This window comes from Phyllostomus discolor, chromosome 10 (assembly GCF_004126475.2).
Source record: "Phyllostomus discolor isolate MPI-MPIP mPhyDis1 chromosome 10, mPhyDis1.pri.v3, whole genome shotgun sequence".
NCBI classification, from domain to species: domain Eukaryota; kingdom Metazoa; phylum Chordata; class Mammalia; order Chiroptera; family Phyllostomidae; genus Phyllostomus; species Phyllostomus discolor.
In genome coordinates, this window is record NC_040912.2 from 41,340,327 (window position 1) to 41,364,809 (window position 24,483).

A 24,483-nucleotide genomic window follows, 5' to 3' on the forward strand; every position below is an offset into this window, starting at 1 on the left:
GTGAGACTCATCAAGGTACAATAGTATTCATTCTATTTATTAGATCCTGAAGCAAATAAAGTAGAAGACATGGGTTTAATTCCAGCCTCAATATTTTATATTCAAGTGAAATAAACTTGTTATTTAGAATTGTTCCTCTTTTAAGATATCTGGAAATGTCACTCTCTGACCCTTATTTTGTATTCTATTATCTGTAATACTTTTCCACACTTAATGACTTAGTTATTTGACTCATTATATTTCCTTCAGTCAGAGTCAACCATATTAGCTATGTTCATTCTAAAATTTTGAAATATTCTGTCCCCTTAAACCTCTACCTTAATTAATATCATAACCTCAACCCTGCATAATCCCTCAAGGCTCTCCATTTACTGTTGTTCTGAGACACTATTCCCAGTGATTTCCACCAAGTGATGCTATTTAATACCTTTTCATCCCATATAAACTCCTAATTCTCTATAGAATAAAATGATAGACCAGTTTCAGTTTTCTGGCTGACAAATTCCTGATTTTTAATTTTAGTTGGGCTGATCATTATTTTGCTTATTCCTACTTTTCTACTAAGATACTGAAAAAGGCAGAAGTATCTGCATTCCCAGCTTCACTTTTATGCAGAATCTCCTCCCCTCCAACCTCAACCTAGGTGACTTCTCATGTACAAGGTAGTGATTGATCACCTAATGCAACCAGTTTTAACAAAGCAGTGCTATTCCATTTTCATTTAAGGCTAATTTCAGCCTTTGTGCTATAAATTTTGTCTCCTTCCATACTTAATAAATTTTGTTTTATGAATTATTTTGTCTCTTTGCCATTTCAAAATTCTTCTCTACTGGGTCTTTCCTCCTGGCACCTCTCTCCATTAGCCTAAAAATCTTTGACTCCATAAACCCCTTGAATTCACCTTACATGGGCATCTTTTTAAACGTTAAAATTGAAATACTTCCCAAGTAGTTCACACTTTACTGCCTCTATTTTTTATTATCCTCTGCAGTCTCTTCAGTTAATTATTATCTAATTTTTATACTTTTCTCTCAATTCACAAAACTCAGACCTCAATAATTTTGAATTTCTCTTTTTTCTTAACTCCCATTACACTGCAATACCTTCTCATTTTTCATATCCCTTCACTTTCCACTTCACTGATGCTGCTTGTCTCCATTTGTAAGTGGTTTCACTCATCAAGGTTTGTTTTTGGACCTTTTAGGTTTCCAGTTTGTACTTTCTCTTAGGCACCTCATATCAGTGCTCAACTATCACTTCTGAAAGAGTGATTCTAACACCCTTTCTTTTGCCCAGCTTCTTGATCTACAACTGCAAATTTCTGTTATTTATCAATGACCTGACGAGTTTGGAGATGTCAAAATAATTTTCTAAGTTTATCTTAGTGCCCATTCATCCCCAAACTTTATGTTTTTATGAGTTCCCCAGTAATATTTTTTCTCATTATATCAAATCAATATTTCAGTCTTCTTCCACTCTTCTCTTCTTGATCCTTTGCCACAAAGTTTAGTCATAGCTCTCTCTCTCTCTGATAAAATGAATCTCATATGTCTGTTTTTTTCCCCACTGGTTCTTATTGTCTTCACTCTAAAAGAAAATCCTGTAAATTAGATATTGTTATTGTGATTATTTAGAGAAAAAGAAAATGAGAACTCAGGAAGGTAATTTACTTTCTAAGATCACAAATTAGTTTACAGAACAAATACTTTAATTTTTATTTGTGTGAGATTTAATTTAGTACCTGGATTCTAAGTACTGTGAAAACAGAGAACATGTCTGCTCCTGCACTTCACTGAAGTCCTACTTAGAACAGCCTGCTTAGCACCAGGAAAGCATGAATGCATAAGTATGAAAGAATGACAGAGTCAGAATATAAAATATTTCTATAAGTTGTTCATAGTGGTTAAAGAATATACATACATTTGGCACATGAAAATAGAGCTAGAAAAGAACCATATATGTCATCCCATCAGGATTTTTATTTTTAAGGCAGTAGGAAGATGTTGATAATTTTTAAGAATGTGAGGATAACACTTGAATTTTTTTGTCAAAGTTCATCCTGGCTATTACATTATGAAGATGACTGAGGTAGGTAGGTAATTAGGAAATTGTGATTATTGATCAAATACTTGATGAGATTGTGAATTAAGGCAGAAACTACAAGTTTGGAAGATTTGAAGGATATTATGAAACAAAATCAGAATTTCATAGCTAACTGAAGTGAGAGAAATAATTAAGGGAAGAATTAGGTATGGTTAGTATTTTATTCATCACTACATGAAATACGGGATAAAGTTTAGGTTGTGGAAAAAATAAAAGAAGTAATAATAATTTGGGATATTCAAATCTGCAAGGTTTGTAGAACAATCAAGTAAAGATATCTATTCAGTAGATGAATATATATGGGCCTGGAAATTAGAAGGGGTAACTAGAGTGAGAGCTATAGATTCGATATACTCAATTAGCTGTTGTCCCTCTTCCAGATAGCCATTGTGTGTAGGATAACCATGTAACTAACCAAGGCCTTTTTTCAGAGGCACTGATTTATACAAAAACCTGTATGTGTGACTACTCCAACAATTAATGGACATATTTACAAATATCTATCATGTATGTGTCTGTTATCTGTTCCTATCTAAAATAGGTCTATGTAGGAAAAATGACATACTTCTATATTTTAGTTCTTTTTTAGCCTAAAAGATAGACTAATAAGATAAGAAAGATGACATTTTAGAAAGATACTTTAAAATCCAAGAATGCTCAAACACTGTTTTAAATACAGGGTAAGGCAAAAGTAGCTTTACAGTTGTGAGTATGCAAAACTGTAAATCTACATTTGCCCACTTCTGTATTGTCAGATATTTTTAAAACCAATATAAAATTGAAAGTATTCAAATAAAACTTCATTAGAAAAAAAATGTAGTACATAGCCACAACATTCTTTCTCAAACAAATATATCTAACATCATAATCTTACTGATGTGATACACTGAAAAAAACAATGTTATAGCATACTTTTGCTAAAATATTTATATTGACTTGAATCATCAGACAGATATAGATTATTGGGTATTATATTGAAGTTTATTGGGCATCATATTGAAGTTTATGTGAAGTATTGCCAAACTGATGACAATTGCCAGCAAGTAAGATTTCAAATGCTCCTGAAAATAAGTTTTGTAGTTTATTTTATGCATTTGAGATAAAGGAGGGAATGTAAGGAAGGATACATGCAGGTAGGAAAAAGCAAGGTGTGGATTGGATCACAGGACAGTTAAGAAGCTCTCTTGGGGGTGTTTCCACATTTCAAAGGTGTGTTAACATAAAACAATGTACAAAAACAATGGACAGATCTTGCTTAAGACAAAGATAAGTCATTTACTAAAGAAGGTATATGACTAGGGCACAACTACCCACTATGATATGCCCAGATAGGAATTAATTATTAGATCACCCTGTGAGGTTACTTTGCATAGAACCCCTTTTTCTTCCATAATAAAATATTTTTTTAAATGGTGTTGTGGGAAGTTATGTCAAGAATGCCCGGTTGAAATATTATTATAACATTAGTTAATATCATTCACCACATTATCAAATTAAAGAAGAAAAATCAACATTACTATAAAAGGGTATGCAAACACACAATCACATACACTATAGATAAACTTATTTCATTCATTTTCATTAAAACATCTTATTAAACTAGAAAGAGAAGGCAATTGTCTTAACCAGAGAAACAGCATGTACAAAAACCTACAGCAACTATCAAACTTAATGGGAAGCATTTAACATTGTTGACTACTGATAGTGAACGAGGAGTTATGATGATTAATAGGAATTACATAGTTTCTTGCCCTTGATCTTTTCCTTTTCAATGCTTTTTCAAAGAGTTGAGTGAAAGTGGGTAAGACAGCATTTCACACTTGTGTAAGATCCAGAGTTTGGAAGAAAGGATGTAGTGACAGACAAGTGCTAAATTCCAAGTGATCTCAATAAGCAGAAATATTTGGCCCAAATGATTAAAGTAGAATTTAACTGATATCTTTAATTGGGATTCAAAATCAATTATACACATACATTATGTGGAAGAATCTATTTGTTAAGAGGTGATGTAAAAAACAAATTAGAAATATTTAACTGCTACAAACTCAGTATGAGAGTCTCATAAACAATGTGATTAAATTACAAAGAAAAGGATAAAGAAAGCAAACTGGTCATGATCCCTATTAAGAAAAGTGATCTATTTATTTTTTTCCAAATTTTATTTATTTTATTTTCTTAACATTTTTTATTGTTCAAGTATAGTTTTCTGCCTTTCCCCCAACCTTCTCCACCACCCCAGCACTCCCCACCTCCCTCCCCTGTTTCCACCCCCCCTTACTGTTCATGTGTCCTTTATAATAATTCCTGCAAACTCTTCACCCTTTTACCCTATAATCCCCTCTCTTTTCCCCTCTGGTCACTGTCAGCCTGTTCTCAATTTTAGTGTCTTTGGTTATATTTTGCTTGCTTGTTCATTTTGTTAATTAGGTTCCTGTTAAAAATGAGATCATATGGTATTTGTCTTTCACTACCTGGCTTATTTCACTTAGCATAATACTCTCCAGTTCCATCCATGCTGTTGCAAAGGGTAGGAGCTCTTTCTTTCTTTCTACTGCAAAGAATTCTATTGTGCAAATGTACCATAGTTTTTTGATCCATTCATTTACTGATGGACACTTAGGTTGCTTCCAACACTTGGCTATTGTAAATTGTGTGCTATGAACATTGGGGTACATAAGTTCTTTTGGATTGGGGTTTCAGGATTCTTAGAATATAATCCTAGCAGTGGAATTGCTGGGTCAGAAAGCAGTTCCATTTTTAGTTTTCTGAGGAAATTCCATACTGTTTTCCATAGTGGCTGCAACAGTCTGCAAGCCTGCCAACAGTGCACTAAGGTTCCCATTTCTCCACAACCTCTCCAACATTTGTTGTTTGTTGCTTTGTTTATGATGGCCATTCTGACTGGTGTGAGGTGATAGCTCATTGTGGTTTTAATTTGCATCTCCCTAACAGCTAGCAATCACTAGCTACTTATTTATTTTTTGAGAGGGGGGGAGGGAGAGGAAAAGGGAGAGAGGGAGATGTTAGATCAGTTGCCTCTTATACACACTCTCAACATGCCCCCACCAGGGGCCAAACCTAGAAGCCAGGCCTGTGCCTCGACCAGGAATCAAGCCAGCAACATTGTGTCCTGTGTAATGATGCCCTACTAACTGAATTACTGTGGTCAGGGTAAAAGTGTTATATTAGGTTGGCCAAAAAATTCATTTAGTTATTTCCCATAGGATGGCTTTAGCAGTGCTTGCTTGTCATTAACTTATTATGCTTTATTATTTCAAGAAAGGTAAAAACACAACTTAAATGCAAAAAAAATTTGTGCAATTTATGGAGAGTACCATGACTGATCAAACATGTCAAAAGTGATTTGAGAAGTTTCTTGGTACTATACATTTTGGCCAAATAATTTTTTGCTGGGGGGCTGTCTTATGCACTGGAAGATGTTTAGCAGCACCCCTGGCCTCTACCCACTAAAGCCAATAGTAGGAGATAGCCAACATACTCAAAATATCCAAATCAATAAACTTACTGGTGAAAATGAAAAATGTGTGTTTTGTTTTATGGAAAAAACTGAATGGGCTTTTCAGCCAACCCAATATTTAAACACAAGTACCATGAGCAAGGCAGAACTAGGCTCTATCCCTGTTGTACTACATCAGAATATCAGTGCTGTTGATGAATGTCCTGATATCAACAGCAAAATTTCAGTGCCAGTGTTTCAAAAGGGCATTAACTTTTGCACAGAGTGCGTTTCAGAGGGTAAGGGTATAAATACATGTGCTAGAAGAAAGGGTTAAAAGAATGGACCATTTTATACTCAAACTTATCTTAATAAAGGGAGTTTGCTTCAAATACAGGAAACTGTTGAAAGTTCACTACATGTTAGTATGTTCTAGGTATTTTATATCTGTAATTTAATCTTTTCAAATTCTAAGAGGCAGACATTAATAATCCTTTTATTTAAAAAAGATACTGACTCTCAGATTAAATATGATCAAAGCACCCAGTCTATGTAAGAAATGAATGCAAGTTCATATTTATGTAATTCAAAAACATGAGTATTTTTCTACCCTAAGCCACTTGTCATATTGCAGAGACAAATACTTTTGTCGCTGTGCCATGAAAAAGAGTAGAAAAAATTAAATTGATTAAAAAAAGACTACCTTATGAATCTTAAGTGTCAACAGTTACAAACAGGTGACAGACACTGCATATCAATATGTCTATGAAAGTACACTGCTTTCATGTTGATTTAAAATAATTTATGTTTCTAAGTCATTTTAATTTGACATTAGTAGTGCATAGTTAAAAAGAAAGCAACATTAAGGCAGTAATATAGGAGTTAGGAGACCTAATTTCTTTGCCTTAAATTAAATCTGGGATATTGGATGAGTATCATAATATCTGCTGGACTCACTTTTCTCATGCTAGAATGAAAACATGCACATAGTTAGCTGATTTGTAAGGTTTCTTTATACTGTCCCATTAGTGATTTTAAAACTGCCTACAAAATATTTTATGCATGACAGTAAGAAGTCAATGTGTTTATTTTCACTTTTCCTCTTTTAACAAGTTGTATCAGAGCATTCAAGCCTTGAGTGTGTTCAGTTGAAGTTCAGTTATAGGTATAGATATCATGAGGCTTTAAAATTGTTTTGACATTTGTAAATAGAATGAGGCACAAAATTCCTAATTTATTCTTTCTAAGAATAATTTATGACCATTAAATTATGAATTAAGTATAAATTTAAATATTTAATTAATTAAAACTTATAATTAAAGAAATATATGCATATTTTGTTAAAAGTCCATTGTACTCCTGGACCCAGAATATAATTTTAGTGATTACTACAGTTTGGAAGGAAGAGGTTTTTTCAGGATGTCCTCAGCCTATCTGAACATGCTGTTTGGTATCTATATTTGGCACTGTAACATGATCTAATATTATAAAAATGGAAGGGTTATTGTGCACTAAGACCTAGAATCACTGTGAGAATGGGACTCAATAATTTATTTCTGAAAAGTTTTGCAATAGAGTTCCAATAATAAATGAGATCTTGGAGAAGTTGGCTTTTCTTCAGGAATTTTGTTATGTTAGACCATGAAATCACTGCCAGAAAACAAGGAATAATTCAGATACCTTTTGTAAAAACTTCCCATGGAAATATTAATGTTTACATATAGTTTTACAAGAAAACTATGAGCTATTAAAAAGGGTCAAGTCAAGAAACATGTATAAATGACTCGTGGACAAAGACAACAGGATAGCAGGTGGGAGGATTGGAAGTGGAAGGTGGGGGTGGGTAAGCAGGGGAGAGCAATGGGGGAAATGAGAACAACTGTAATTGCACAACAATAAAAAAATGCTTACTTATTCTGCTGACATGAGATACATCATGAATGATCAGCTAAATTATAAAGAATCCTTAATAATAATATGCCACCTAGCCTCAGAAATATCTTTGGAATCTTGACAGGTAGCATCAGTATGATTACCTGTAGACCATATTTATAAAGTATAGAAAATCATTCTGAATGTACCTTAATTCTCTGACACAGTCAAAAAGTCACCTTGCCCCACAACAAGTTATGATAAAATCTGATTAGTCAGTCATACAGAATGAATATAATAAACTTTGGTTGTGATTATTTAGAATTTTTTTAAGAGATTTTATTTAATTATTTTTAGAGAGAAGGGAAGGGAGGGAGAGAAGCATCAATGTGTGGTTGCCTCTCACATGCCCCCGGTGGGGACCTGGCCCACAACCCAGGCATATGCCCTAACTAGGAATTGAACTGATGACCCTTTGATTCACAGACTAGCACTCAATCCACTGAGCAATGCCAGCCAGGGCAATTATTTAGAATTTTTTAATGTATTCATGGTGTTTCTTAATTGATCCTGTGTTTGTCCATGACACACATACTAGTACAATTCTGGAAAATCATTTTAGAAATGTTTTTTTTATTCTCAAGGTAGATAATTTATTTAAATACAAATTATCTGAATTACTTTCACTTCACTTAGAAATCATAGGTATTATAACATTTAAGAAAATGTATTTGATAGTCAGAAATAAGACATTCTTTCTCAGTCTTGGAGTTACTCCAAAATTTTTTTCTTAATATTTATATTCTGATAGAAGAAAATACAATATTAAATGCACTGGCATGGACAAGTTCTGGAGTTTTTATTGGGCCCATTGGTTTTCCTCCCATGTGCCTATAACTCTGCATTTTGTAATATAACGAAATTGAAAGTTATAAGAAGATAAGATATTATTTAAATATGTCACCTGCATAGGGTGATGCTACAATTTCTAATATCAACATCTATTGTTAAAGGGTTTAAAGGACAGTTTTATAATCTTCATTAATAACTTTTCTTTCAAAGTGGTACACAGCCTGGAGCAAAATAGCAAATCATCTAAAGCCAGCAAACCAAGATATTGTACAAAGCTCGTTGATTTGTTCTTAACACTCTCACAAACAAGTAATGCTCAGCCATGTAAAAGAATGTAGCCAGTTCTCTTATGAAAACTGACAAGTTCATATTATAATGTGATTTTTATTTTATTCTGAAATGTTTCTGTCTTGGACAAAGTAACATCTATCAAATGAGATGGTTATGCCTGACCTGTCATCATGTGTTTGATCAGGTTAACAAAATGTGATATGTGATTAAGTTAACAGAATGTGGTTAATTTTGGATTAATCAACTTTGTTGTCAAATTGCACAATGTGTGGTACAGACCACAGTACCATAAAGTCATAAAGACAAGAATGCTAGAGGTTTACCCAAGAGGAAAGATCTGTGTATCAGCACCAGATAATGAAATATTATTTCCCATACCTTCACCACTCTGATTTTTTTAATGTTTTATATGGCAGACATCTATTTTAGATAACTGCAGAAACTAGATACATTTAGATATGCTTGAGAAAAAACAAATTTGCTATGAAGCATAGTTACAGCATTAATCACAGCTTTAAAAAATTGCAAATAAGGAAGAAACCTTTCAATGTGAAAAATGGTATGTAATACAGAGGGCAAGATGCTATTTTTTAAGTGTAAATTTAAAAGTTTCATTTCTTTCATTGAGATTCTACTATTAGATATTCTTTTAGGTGTTTCAGATGCATCGGTGAAAAAAACGACAAAGGCTTGGTGGAATTTTCCATGTAGTGATGGAAGATATACAGAAAAAATTTAAAGTGATATGTGAATAATTTGTAAGTTAGTAGAATAAAAGAAATTCAGGAAAAATATGGAGTAGGAAAAGAAGGACAAATTGAAAGACAGTGGGGGAAGATTTGACTTGGGGAAGTGGGTATAATGCAATATACAGATGTGTGTCATGGAATTGTACATTTGAAACCTATATAATCTTATTAACCAATGTCATCACAATAATTTAATTAAAATTTTTTTGTTTCAAAAACCTAAATAGGATAGTCAGAGTCCTCTTCTTCAATATATATTCTGATATCATTTAAATGAAATTCACATCAGTTTTGCTTACATAAAATCATACTCAGTTTGGTAAAACAAGGCAGTTGACCACTATGCTGGTGTGTTATATATTTCTATGTCTATTAGTTTTTCTGAATTTGGATTTTTCCTAGGATATTTTTAAATTGCCTTAATTGTGCTTTTTAATATCTGTCCAATATCAACTGGCCAGCTGGGACTTAAAAAATGTCCTGTGACCCAGTTTTTGAAATTTCCAGTAACATATCAGGCTTTCACTTCTCTAAAAAATACAGACTTTACTATGAGATGACTAAAAACTTACTCATTAGCATTTTAGACCAGGACCTTGGTCAATACATTTTAATATCATATTTTTATTGATAATTGTAATCTGAGGACACATTCTAAGACACATGATTTTGTATCAGTTGCAAAATCCTGAGTTATCCTCAATATTTCAGAGATTTGTTGGAAATTCCATCTAAACATTCTATAAACAAATTTGTGTTATAAGACTTCACCAACTCTTGTTGACTGCTTGCTTTTCTCCTCTCTGTAAAACCAGAACTTTCGAACTTAAAGAAGTTGTCTGAATTGGCTCCTCCACACCTCACCCCTAACATGTCTAGGACTCACAAATAAATAAAAACTAAAAAGTTTGTTTTTATACTCAATATCCTATATATTGTAATAATTTTTATCAAATTCTCTCATTTTCACTCTCAGGAGTAATATTCAGTTTTAGTATCTTTTCATATGTCAGCCATCCTTATACTGTTAATGATTTTGAACATCCTTATATGAAACCTCTTGAGTCCTATTGCATTTATCTAATTGTTTAAAATATAACTGCTTTATAGGATCTTTAGGTTTGTTTACTGTTATTAGCAACTTTCCTTTGTTTAAACAGAATAGAAAATGCCTGCGTAGCAACACAAATATGATGATGAAGACAAGAGTTCCTACTTCAATCCTAATAGGTTTTGAATAGTTCTGGAAATAAAAAGTTATTGCTTAGATTTTGTATGTGGTTTATTGTTGCTGTTTAATCCAATAGGATATATGCAGAAGCATCCTGGAAGAATGAGAGTTATCTAGAAACTTTAATGTTTGGACCATTTCCTTAGTGATACAAATCCAGGAGATATAATCTTTGCAAAATATGTTCAAATAACAATACCAGGATTTTTTCCTGATGACATGTAATTCTAGCTTCAGAATATATACTCTACCTTAAGTCCAACCCATGTCTGATAAGGTAGGTGGATTTTATTTACTTCTGCTACACTGGAAAGTAAACACCTAATACCTTTCAAGACTTGACAGAAAAATTATTCTCCTGCTTTACATAGGAGAGCTGTCTATTAAAGGTTTACCCATGAGAAAGCGATGCCACAGTTTTAATACCTATGTGAATTTGGTGCATATCAGTTGATAACACTACCATTTTTCATTTGCAGGAGCAGGAGAATCTGGAAAAAGTACTATTGTTAAACAAATGAAGTAAGTATATATGATTTTAAATGTTTAATATTTAATATCTATACATCTTAATCTGATCATTCTTAAAATAAATACCTCTGGGAAATGTGACTGATAGTCTAAATCTGTGATTTTCAACTGGTGTGCCATGGGAATTGTTTTTTTAATCTTCAGCCAAGGACATTTTTTTATTGCTTATAGAGAGAGAAAGAGGAAGGCAGGAGAGAGAGAGGGAGAGAGAAAGAAAGAGAGAGGGAGGGAGAAAGACAGAGAAAGAGAGAGAGAAATATCATTGAGAAAGCGAAACATCAATATGAAAGAGAAACATCAATTGGTTGCCTTCCTTATACACCACAACTTAGGTGTGTGCCCTGACCTGGAAAGAAACCCTCAACCTTTTAGTGTAAGCAGTGATGTCCAACATTTTGGTGTCTCTGGACCACACTGGAGGAAGAAGAGTTGTCATGGGTCACATGTTAAATACATTGTGACACATAACTACAAAAGTTCTTATAATATTTTAGGTAAATTTATGATTTCTCATCAGGCTACATTCATAGCCATCCTGGGATGCAAGTGGCCCATGGACCACAGGTTGGACAACCCTGGTACAGGATGATGCTCCAACTGACTGAGAAACCAGGCCAGGGCACACAAGAATTTTTAAAACATGCAGCACCTGACTATTTAGTCGGGAGTATTGACCTCTTTTCCCTTAGATTGCCAAATTTAAAAAATGACAACTGCCAACACAACAATAGCTGTCCAATGTGCATGCCCTGTGTTGAACTGTAAGTACAGGGTGGAGCAAAAAAGGTTTACAGTTGTTAGTGTATAAAACATAGTTTACTCATATTTTCATTTATTAATTATTATGTTATTTCCATATGAATAACTGTGAACCTACTTTTGTCCCACCCTGTATATAGGTCCTCTGCCTACTAAAGTTGCATCTTATTGGTCACATCAAATAATTGGATTACATCTGATTGGTTAATTCTTAGTATCATAAATTCTTGCATACAAAAAAAGGTACATTATTTTTTAAAAGATTTTATTTATTTATTTTTTAGAGAGAGAAGGGAGGGAGAAAGAGAGAGAGAGAGAAACATCAATGTGCGGTTGCTAGGGGTTATGGCCTGCAACCCAGGCATGTACCCTGACTGGGAATCAAACCTGTGACACTTTGGTTCTCAGCTTCTGCTCAATCCACTGAGCTACGCCAGCCCAAGGCATTATTATTTTTTTAAAGTCACTCTGGGGCAAAAACAGCAGCCAATTATTATTATTTTGGTAAATTAATAAACTATACCTATTTTTCTGTCAGACCAGCAAAATATATATATTTTTGGTGTGACCCAGAATTTTAACAATTAGTTTATGAGCACCATGAGATAAAAGGGTTGAAAATTGCTGATCTAAATCACACAGAGCAGCAGAGCTGCCACAATTCCTATTCAAACATTTCTCCTATTTTTTAGCAGAAAGCATAGAATATGAGAAATATTATAATTTGCAGTTTTAAATTTTGCCTCTTTATAAGATGGATACTAAAAACAGTTATAAATATATTGATCTGAGTATAAACAGAGCTTTAACATTGTGGTTATAGGCCATTATATTTTAAAATATGTCAATAAATGATCCATTTTGAATTTAGGACAAAATATTTTTAACCTAACTGGTATTTTGGAGGACTCAGAATAAAATGTATTTTAAAGTTATGACTATCATGAATTTAAATTCATTTTTGCATTTATTTTCTCTATTTGCTTCTTTTTAGGGAATAAGTAGACATGCATTTTCTGAGATAACACAAAAGTGCTAGAATTCCAGAATACAACTCCTAAAGGAATAAAATGGCAATTGATAAGTGGAAATAAATATGGCTCTATCACCACTAGAGAATTTTGAAGGACAACTGTTGCTACAGGAGATGATGATAATCATTTTTTAGCTTATTTTTAATTGTATGTTCAAGGGTCTTGTTCTTTGGCACATATCATATGAGGGAATGATTCCAGTTAATGGTGAAATTGTCTATAATCTAAATCATAGCTTTTTTCTTCTTTCTAGGTAATGTCATGTGTGCCACATATCAACTAATATTTAAACCCCACTTTTGAATTGTCACCTATATCTGTAACTACCCTCATTTTAATAATCCATTTTTAATTAATTAATTAATTAATTAATTTACTTTTAGAGAGAAGGGAAGGGAGGGAGAAAGAGAGGGAGAGAAACATTGATGTGCAAGAGATGCATCAATTGGTTGCCTCTCACACACCCCTAACTGGGAACCTGGCCCAAAACCCAGGCTTGTGCCCTGACTGGGAATCAAAGTGGCAGCACTTCAGTTTGCAGACCAGGATTCAGTCCACTGAGACATACCACGCAGGGCTGTAACTAAATTTTTAAACTTTCCTCCTGTCTTTGAAAAGTACAACCCCTTTATCCAGATCATTGGTCATCTTGCTCTCGGGTTCTCAGCTCCATTTTTGCACCCAAGTCATCTCGTATTTTTCTAATGACATTACCACTGTGTTCACTTGTTCTTTTCTTGCAAGTTATAATCATGCACAAATCCCTCTTATCCTTCTTATTTCTCCATTTTCTATGAGGTTAAATGACATAAGAAAATAAATGACCAATTATTTGGCTATATAAAAATAAAAACTTTTTAACATATTATATCATAAAAAATAAACAAACGTGAAAAATTTGAAAAAATCTATAATAAATATGATAGATAAATTACTGAGTATCATAATATGTAAAGACCTATAGATTGTTAGGAAAAACCATAAGCTGCCCAATGTATGCAAATGTGAAGAGACTATTAACAGACAGTTCACAAAAGACAAAATTCACATATCTATAAAATGTATATATTTTAGTTTAATTTCACTAATATAAAAGTTAAAACAATAATGGGCTGTTTTTCATCTTAATAGATTAGCAAATAATAATATCAAAATAATATTACACAATAATGGTGATGTTTTGAGAAATGAATATTTCTCATTACTACTTGTAAAATTATGTCATAGCATGTTTATAAAAATAATTTTGGCAATTATGCACAGTAATCTGGTAAAATAATTATTAACATTTTAAATATATTTTTAGAATTTTTAATAATAAACTAATTTAAATATGAAAGGTTATGAAAATAAAATAATACATATATGAAATGTATGTACAAAGAAACTTCCATCTTATTTAAAATATTAAAATATAAGACAGAATAAAACACCCTAAATTAAAATAAAACATAAGCAAATGGATTGTGAAATTGTGAGATTATTTGCCTTTAAGGCACAATATTTTGCCTCCATTACAAGTTATATGTATACAAGAAAATTTTAATGGAAGAAAGTACTAATGTTAACTGAAAAAAACAAAATACAAAATTACATAAATATCTTTATCTCAACTATGACAAAATAGATAATGTTTCTAAAATCAAAGAACATATACCAATAGTGGGATTTAAAGTTACATTGTATCTACATTTTGAATATTGCTGGGTTGTTTACACTATCTTCAATGAGCAAGTATTACTTCTATTACTTCTATTAGTAAAAAAAATTGTCTTCTGGTTCTGCCCCATCTCTCCTTCCTTTTCTCAGAGTTATTAAGAAATAGATAATGCTAGCTTTCTCAACTCTTCCAGTTCCATTTACTCTTCAACCGTTTCCATTATTCTTGCCCCTGGTGTGTCACAAAGATTACCCTTATAAATGTCAATTATAATTTCCTAATTGCCATTTTTATGAAGTGTTCATATATCTTTATTTTAATTCCATTTGACTTCATTTGGCTTTTCCATCCTAACACTTTAGCCTGGCTTCTCAGATAACTCTCTTCCCCAGTTCACCTCCCAATTCTGTATGCTTTAGTCCCTGATTCTTTAACTAAATCTTAAATGTTGCTGTCACTAATGTACTAGGTCCTCTTCTCTGCTTACTCTACATCTTCATCAAAATTAAAACTGCTAGAATCCAATGATTTTTACTATCATCTTCAAGCAGACTGTCTAGAATATTTCCTTCAAACTCAGGCACTTTGTCAAAACTAGGAAAGTAGATATATCTACCCCTATACTCTATGTATAGGTCCAAATCAGAATAAGCAACACACTCCAAATAAAATTTATCATTTTCTTTTCTAGTTCACTGTACTACATGCAGATGCTGTTGCTATACATTATCACACTGCACAAAAGTCAGATATGCTTTACTTTCCTATAATCCAGTACTATCCAATAGCCACAGCTAATATTAAGCACTTCACTGGGGTTAGTGTGAGTAAGGAATAACATTTTTAATTTCTTTTAATTTTAACTGATGTGTCTAGTGGCTACTGCATTAGAAAGTGGAGCTCTGGTCTCTGTTTTGGGGGAAGAGGTTCTCATTCTTTTCATTGCATAATGTGATGGGTCACAGAAAATGCCCAGCTTATTAACAGCTTATTAATTGAACAGAGCTAGGCATCAACTTGCAAGTAAAGATCTCTATCTCACAGAAATACTTTATGTATCTTATAGAGAAACAAGTTGCTTAAAGTCCCTCTACAACTGGCCTTTCTAAATTCTGCCTTTATTATCTTACTTTATGATAAATGTTTCCTTACCCAATGGTGAAAAGAGAAGGATCAGAACTTGTGACAGGAAGAAAATCTAAATGCCCCCAAGTCTATTTGTAACTGGAATTTTGATGCAATACTGTAATCAATATACCCATATATAACAAGCATCCTTATTTTTCCCTCAAATATTTGGCCAAAAAAGTGTGTGTTATACATGGCAAAATATGGTAATTAAAATTATTTTTCCCATTTTAATTTTGGAAAAGAACTGGAATTTATTTAATAAACTTTTCCCTGATCTATCTATAAAGACATTTTACTGCATTTTTCCATAGCCTTTAATTGACTAATTTATTCTAAGTTATTTGTTTAATATAGAAAGATAAACATGGCTTTATAGTATAAATGCAACAATTATTGGCAATAAAATATTAAAATTAAAGAATAGATATAGGTACTGGCTTTACTCCTTTCACTGCAGAATCCCTTTACTTGAAAGTTTTAATATCTTGGGAAATATTGTGTTCTTTTTCCCCCTAAGCTAAAATTTCTATGTGTATGGATACAACACAGATCCTTAGTAATATGACATCCAAAATAATGCCTACTGAACACAAAGGGTTTCAAAAGCAACAAAAAGAAATGAGCACATTATGCAATAAAGATAGAATAATTAGCATATGCAAAGATTTTAGTTTTTAATAGGTAAATCTTTTAATTTATTATTCTAAAACTATTAGTTAAAACACCTGAGTTCTGATTGAATAAGTGGAAGGAAAAGAAAAGTTCAGCCAAATTAAATGTCTGGGGATTTCAACTTTGAGTACTTAGTGTGACGCACACAAATGGAATATTATGAGGAATTTAATAGCCGGTAGCCCTTAATTACCTACATTAAAAAAATGCCTTTGTTTCTGCTATTAATAGAAAGCAGACACTCCTATTTTCTAGCATGTCTTAAGTGAGAGGAAAAGACATGCATTTTAGAGTAAATTACTTCTCTTCCTCTAGACATGTAAAAACTACACAGTTTCAGAACTATGTATGCAACTTTGTCCTGGGAATCTGGAAATTTTTCTCTTGACAAGAAAAGTAAACTTTCTAAGTAAAATGCTCATAATTTACCTGGTTTTAATAGTGGTTTATCTAGAGTAAACCCTAAGTGCTCTTTGTATTTAGCGTGAGGAGTAAGCGGTGGTGGGGTTTGGAGGGGAAATATGGGCCAGCTATAAATAGTGTCAACAATTAAAAAAAAAAAAAGAAAAAAGAAACAGAAATGCATCAGACCAAAAATCCAAATGCTAAGGTTTACCATTTCAGGCACACATTATTCTCAGCTGGTCTGATTATTTTTTTTTATTTTAAGTGAACAATGACACAAAGAAAATATATCTTTATTTGTTTATTTTCAACCTAAGCAACATTAAACTTCTAAAATTCAAAAAAAGATAAAATAGTGTATTAAACCCCAATTATAATAAAATTCTAAAAATGATAAATGTTCTTTGGTTAATCCATTCATAAAAATAAATAAATTAAAAATCTAAAAACCATAAAGTTGTTCATATTTAGCACATATATATGAACAAAATTCTTCCTTTTTAAACAAATATATAATGTAATTTTATTCAAGCAAGTTATTATTGATGTGTTTTAATATTACAAAATAATCAATTGTTCAACTCACAAAAGCATTTCATGTTTACATTATAGGATCATCCATAAGAACGGTTACAGTGAGCAAGAATGCATGGAGTTCAAAGCAGTAGTTTACAGTAATACATTACAATCCATCCTATCTATTGTGAAAGCCATGGCTACCCTTGGGATTGATTATGTCAATCCTAGAAGTGCAGTAAGTATGCAAATAATTACAGTTTTAGGTTCTACGGTGGAGTTTGAGCAATAGAATATGACAATAAATTTGTAGTACTAATCTATACCAAAATTTAAGAATATGAAACATTAATTTTATTTAGGGTAAGATTTCCTATTTTCCTTTAAAGGAAGCCTTTTTTTGATTGTATGCTATAATCTTATTTAACGTTGACTGTTCCTAGGAGTCAAACTTAGTGTAAAACAATATATTACATTAGAGAAAAATAATGGTTATATTTGCTAAATATGGAAGAGTTTAATCCATAAAAATCAAACTGCAGTATCTCTATATTTTCTTAGTTTGTGAGTCATTTCATGAAGTTTTTAAAAAATAAAAACACTACAATTATTATTGTTTAGTGATGATAACAAAGACTATTGGCACAGGGAAACAATTATTTTATAAAGTATTTTTTAAAAAAGAATTCAAGTTGTATGATTAATTAAAATGTTTTTATAATAAATATACTCAAGTAGTCATAGTTTTGTTAATAAAATAGCAACTAAGTAGTTTCATTTTTCTTCTGTTTTATGTTTTGCAATAAAATTATTTTGTTAAAATACATTTAAAATGCACTTGCTTTAAAACAGTTTATGTGCAAGCATATAAAACCATCTTAGTTGACAAATGAAACATAGTACTATCCAAAGAACAATAATAGTTAGCCACATCCAAAAAAAAAGAGGAATTGTGTACAATTCATAGTAAGAACTCACCTATTTCCTTTTACCTTCCAGGAGCAGCTGGCTGCATCTAGATATTAATTTAACTGTTCCCAGTCTAATTCTTAGATACTTTGTTATGTAAAAATAAAAACCACAGAGGCACAGTATAGTAAATATGGAGAAAAAGGCGATGTTTGTTCTTTCTTCTCTCACACTCATAGTTTAGACCATGTAAATTACCATTGGAAGCCATTAGGAAGAAAAAGAAATATTTCATGATGCTAAAGTTGTTCTTTTTTTTTCCTTAAAGCATAGTTGATATACAAATTATATTAGTTTTAAGCATACAATGTAGTCATCCAACATTTGTAAAGTGATCAGTACAATTTATATAGTAACCACCCATCATGATACAAAGTTATTTTGATATTATGGATTATATTTATTTTATTTATTTTTTATTATTTTTAATTTTTGATTTAATCTTTATTGTATTTTTCCATTAACATTTAGTCTGCTTATACTATCCCCCACTGCCCAGCAATCACACTATTGTCCATGTCCATGAGTCCTTTTTCATTTTGTTCAACCCCTCCACCCATTCACCTCCTCCACCACTAGTGGTCAACCTGCTCTCCATTTATGAGTCTGTCCCCATTTCCCTTGTTAGTTCAGTCTGTTCATTAGATTTCACATATGAGTGAATCATATGGTATTTGTCTTTCTTTGACTGGCATACTTCACTTAGCATAATGTTCTCCAGGTCCATCACAAAGGGTAAAATCTTCTTTTCATATAGCCAAGTAGTATTCCATGGTGTCAATGCCCCATAGATGTATTATCCACTCATTTACTGATGGACACTTGGACTACTTCCATATCTTGACAATTGTAAATAGCACTGCAATGAACATAGGGTGCTTATGTTCTTTCAGATTAGTGTTTTTGGTTTTTTCAAATAAATTCCCAGAAGTCTGACCTATTCTATGTAGCATAATACCCTCTAGGTCCACCAATATTATTTCAAATGGTAACAAGTGGAATCTCTGGGTCATAAGGAAGTACCATTTTTAATTTTTGAGGTATCTCCATACTGCTTTCCACAGTGGCTGCACCAACCTGGATTCTCACAAACAGTGCGAAAGGATTCCCCTTTCTCCACATTATTGCCATCACTTGATTATTTATGATAGCCATCCTGACAGGTGTGAAGTGATTTCCTATTGATGTTTTAATTTGCATTTCTCTGATGGTTAGTGATGTTGAGCATCTTTTCACATGTCTATTGGCCATGTGTGTGTGTTTTTTTGGAGGTGTCTATTCAGGTCCTTGCTGATTTTTTAATTAGATTGTATGGTTTTTTGGTGTTGAGTTTTATAAGTTTTTTATAAATTTTGGATATTAACCCCTTATCAGATGTATCAGCAAATATGTTCTCCCATTCTGTGGGTTGTCTTTTTATTCCGTTGATGGTTTCCTTGGCCATACAAAACTTTATAGTTTGATATAGTCCGATTTGTTTAATTTTTCTTTTGTTTCCCTTACCTGAGGAGATACGTCGGATAAAATATTGTTACAAATAATGTCCAAATTTTTGCTGCCTATGTTTTCTTCTATGATTATTATGATTTTGGGTCTACATTTAAGTCTGTAATCCACTTTGAATTTATTCTTGTGTGTGGTATAAGAAAGTAGTCCAGTTTCATTTTTTGCATGTGTCTGTCTAATTTTCCCAGCACCATTTATTGAATAAACCATCTTGAGCCCATCATATGTGCTTGCTTCTTCTGTTGAATATTAGTTGACTACAAAGATGTGGGCTTATTTCTGGTCTCTCTAGTCCATTCCATTGATCTATGTGTCTGTTTTTATGCCAGTACCATGTTGTTTTGATTACTATGGCCTTATAGTGTAGTTTGATATTAGATAGCATGATTCCTCCAACCTTGTTCTTCTTTCTCAGGATCACTGTTGCTATGAGGGGCCTTTTGTGGGTCCATATACATTTTTGAAATATTTGTTCTAGTTCTGTGATATATGTCATTGGAATCTTGATAGGAATTGCATTGAATTTATAGATTGCTTTGGATAGTAAGGACATTTTTAATTATGTTAATTCTTCCTATCCAGAAACATGGTATGTGCTTCTACTTTTTTACATCTTCTCCTATTTCTTTCTTCAGTGACATAATTTTCCAGGTCTTTTACATCCTTAGGTTTATTTCTAGGTATTTTATTCTTTTTGTAGCAATTGTAAATGAGATTGTTTTTGTGATTTGCCCTTCTATTCATTATTGGCATATAAAAATGCAACTGATTTCTCATTATTAATTTTTTATCCTCCAACTTTGTTGAATTCATTTATCAGTTCTAGTAGTTCCTTGATCAAATCTTTGGGGTTCCCTATGTACTGTATTATGCCTTTTATTTCTTCTTCTTGTCTTATTGCTGTGGCTAGGACTTCCGGTACTATGTTGAATAAGAGAGGTCAAAGTAGACCTCCCTGTCTTTTTCTTGATCTTAAGGGGAATGCTTGTAGTTTTTTGCCCATTGCATATGATGCTGGCAGTGGGTTTGTCATATATGGCCTTTATTATGTTTGTTTATGTTTCCTCTAATCTGACTGTGCCGAGAGTTTTTATCATAAATGGGTGCTGGACTTTATCAATTGCTTTTTCTGCTTCTATTGATATGATCAGGTAGTTTTTATCCTTCATTTTGTGTACATAGTACATTGTATTTATTGCTTTGTGAATGTTGTACCAACCTTGCATACCTGGAATAAATCCCACTTGGTCATAGTGTATGATCTTTTCAATGCATTACTGTATTCAGTTTGCTAATATTTTGTTGAGGATTTTCACATCTATGTTCATCAGAGATATTGGCCTATAATTTTCTTTTTTTATAGAGCCTTTATCTAGTTTTGAAATTAGGATAATGCTGGCCTCATAAAATTTGGGAGACTTCCCTCCTCTTTAATTTTATGAAACAGTTTGAGAAGGAGAGGTGTTAGTTCTTCTCAGAATGTTTGGTAAAATTCACCTGAGCCGACATCCAGTCCAGGGCTTTTGTTTATTGGGGGTGTTTTTATTATTGCTGTACATTACATCCCTGTGATTTACTTATTTCATAGCTGGAAGTTTGTACCTTTTTTCTACTTCACTTTTTTTACTCCTCCCCACATAAAAGTGAACTCATAAGCTATTTGTCTTTCTCTGTCTGACTTATTCTATGCAGCATAATACCCTCTAGGTCCACCATATTGTTTCAAATGGTAAGGTTTTGTTCTTTTTTTGTGGCTGAGTGATATTCTATTGTTTGTATAGGTGTGTATATGTGTTTATAGATAGAGAGACAGATAGATATATGTGCTTGTATATATAAAAAAATGTTATCCATTCTTCTGCCTATGGATACTTATGTTGTTTCCATATCTTGGCTATTTTGAATAACACTGCAGTGCACATAAAGATCCATATATCTTTTTGAATTAGTGTTTTGTTTTCTTCTGATAGCTACCCAGAAGTGGAACTGCTGGATCATACAGTAGTTCAATTTTTATTTTTTTGAGGAAATGGTAAATTTCATTTAGTTCTGCCACTTTTTAAAAAATATTTTTTTAATATTTTATTTATTTATTTTTAGGGAGGGAAGGAAGGGAGTGGGGTGGGGAGAGAGAGAGAGAGAGATATCAATGTGCGGTTGCTGGGGGTTATGGCTTGCAACCCAGGAATGTACCCTGGCTGGGAATCGAACCTGGGACACTTTGGTTCCCAGCCCATGCTCAATCCACTGAGCTACGCCAGCCAGGGCTTAGTTCTGCCACTTTTTGATAAAGAGCATGGAAATGTCCTTAGGGCACATAGTTTGTAAAGCAGAGTCAGGAGTTCTGCTAGGCTCTCCTTCCATTTTTAGCTCACCCCACAACTTCTTTCCAGTAAGGAACATACTTCTCTAGCTTACAGTTTTTTCTTTCACATGGAAAAAGGGGAACTTGTGAGAAATGAACTCCAGTATCCTTTCATTTTTTATCATTCTATTATGTTTTTATTCATGGGTAGTTCATTTATCACTCTGACCCTAGCATTTCCTTTGAACCTAGGATTTTGAACTGGCTCTTGAAAAACAACCTGGTACAACCACTTTACTTATAAAGAAGTAAAAAATAAGCACCACAAAAGATTAGCAATTTGGCCTCCTTTAAATTGCTGGAGTTTAGAGCAAAACCCACTTCCCCTGGTTTCTATTAGAGTACTTCTTCCTATACAAAGTATTTTGTAAAAATATTTGTAATAATTATTTTCTTTCCTCTTTACAGTAATAATACCTGAAACACGTGTTCCTTCTGCATTTACTTGACAATGATTTAATGCTTTAATTTGCATGTGTAATATGCCATGTATTTGCATCATTGAAGTTGGAAATCACAACCTTGCCTATTGCTACTTATTTAAATACATTGTGTACTTCGTACAGCCCAATGTTTGCAAATAAATGATTCCAGTAATTACTAAAGACCTGAAACCTGTTGGTTGAGAGTCTTAATGATCTGGCATTCACATGAAGTGAAGATAATAGACTCTGTACAGTGCTGCCATTATGCTGACAAAAACATAAAAGCAAAGTAATTTATTCAAACTGTATGTTGAATGGAATAAGCAGATTAAGCAGCACTTAGCAATTAGCACAACTCAGGAGTACCTATGTTCTCAAATATCATACATCACCATTGTCAAGTATGACATAGCTCATATTTTTATTTAAACTAATATAAATGATGGCAGTTTCAATCACATTCTCTACTATTTGATTTTAAGATTAATACATTAATTAAGATTAATACATTAAGCCATACCTGGCTTAAAATGCATATTCAACAGATCAATTTCTAAATACTTGTCCTATGTGTAGCATTCGGAGTTCTGATTTTCTATGGCTTTGTGTTTAAATGTGGTTTGTTTACTTATGGTTCTCACATAACCCTTTGTACATTATTACACAGATTGCCCTTTAGAGAGACAAAGAATCTTGACAGAACGTTTACATGAGCTTTTTGGTCACTGGTTCTGTAAGTTTGGACAAGTTACTTAATGTCTCTAATTTCAGTCTCTTTATCCAAAACTGTTAACACTTTTCTCACTGAATTACAATGACTATTATAGAACAAAGCAGAAATATAAGAAATCTAAATACAAAGTATTGCAGGATGTAACTCCCAGTAAATATTAAGTATTAATATTTTTAGTAATCAGTCTGAATATAGGCAAGTGAAAATTTATGTATTGAAGTCTGCATATCTGACATTACTTGAAAAAATAATTTTCATTAAACTATCAATATTTTTATATGGAAGACATCTGTCTGTGCACTAGGGATATGCTGAAAAATATGCAGTAAAACATGCAAAAATATTCAGTAAAGAAGATGGAAATAGTACTAGCCCTCAAAAGAAGAAAGACATATTTAACAAGTAATTACAAAGTGTCAGCTATCTCAAAAGGGCAGCACAGCTGGATGTGGAGGTATTCAGGAGTTCCTCCTCATTCTTTGACAGAATTACTGAGAAAGGGAATACTATTTCTAGTGGGGATGGAGGAGGACTAATTAGTCTTGAGTTTGTATAAGTTCTGTGAGATCTCTACATGTGCAAGCAGTTGAAAATGTGCGTTTGAAGTTCAAAAGATTTTTTGGGTAGACATCTAAATCTTGCTGTCATTGGCATACCTTTACATTTCAGTGTATAATCAATTACACTGAGGAAGTGGATGGGATAACAGAGGACAAGTGCTTAATTTAGGAAGGGCTTTAAAGAGAATAGAGACATGGGTAAAAGTACTAAAAAAACTGTAGTATTTTCTGGTCATTTGAGAGGAACAGGAAACCATATAGGAGAGGATGGAATAGTTAGAGGAAAACCAGGAGTTTGTGGAATCACAGAATTCAAGACAAGGTTTCTGAAGAAAGGTTATCTACATTGAAAGGCCATGAATGAAGTATATGTAAAAGGAACCTATTGGGTTTGATAATATACAGGTCATTGGGTATTTAATGAGAGGTTTCAGAAAAGTTTTGGACACAGAATGCATTGAAGTATGTTGAGAAATGAGAAGAGGATATGGGAACAGTTTAAATACAATTTCTGGAGCAATAGCTGAGAAGTAAGGGAGGGATAAGATTTACAGAAAAAAGGAATTATTCTTGTTTTCGTTTAATATTTAATAGAATAATGTCATTAACATAAAGCTTACAAAGAGAAAAAAGCTGAAGAAACAAAAGGGATCATAACAAAG

The 24,483-nt window shown here is 32.6% G+C and overlaps 1 protein-coding gene across 2 annotated transcripts in view; it reads left to right on the forward strand.

Annotated features, from left to right (window-relative positions):
• Window positions 1-24,483, forward strand: part of GNAT3 (G protein subunit alpha transducin 3) — a 132,797-nt gene that overhangs the window by 82,714 nt on the left and 25,600 nt on the right. For both annotated transcript variants that reach the window (XM_036010703.1, XM_028525758.2), the window contains 2 exons: window positions 11,035-11,077; window positions 17,360-17,501. In XM_036010703.1, coding sequence (XP_035866596.1) covers window positions 11,035-11,077; window positions 17,360-17,501 — 185 coding nt within the window. The remainder of the gene's footprint in view (window positions 1-11,034; window positions 11,078-17,359; window positions 17,502-24,483) is intronic.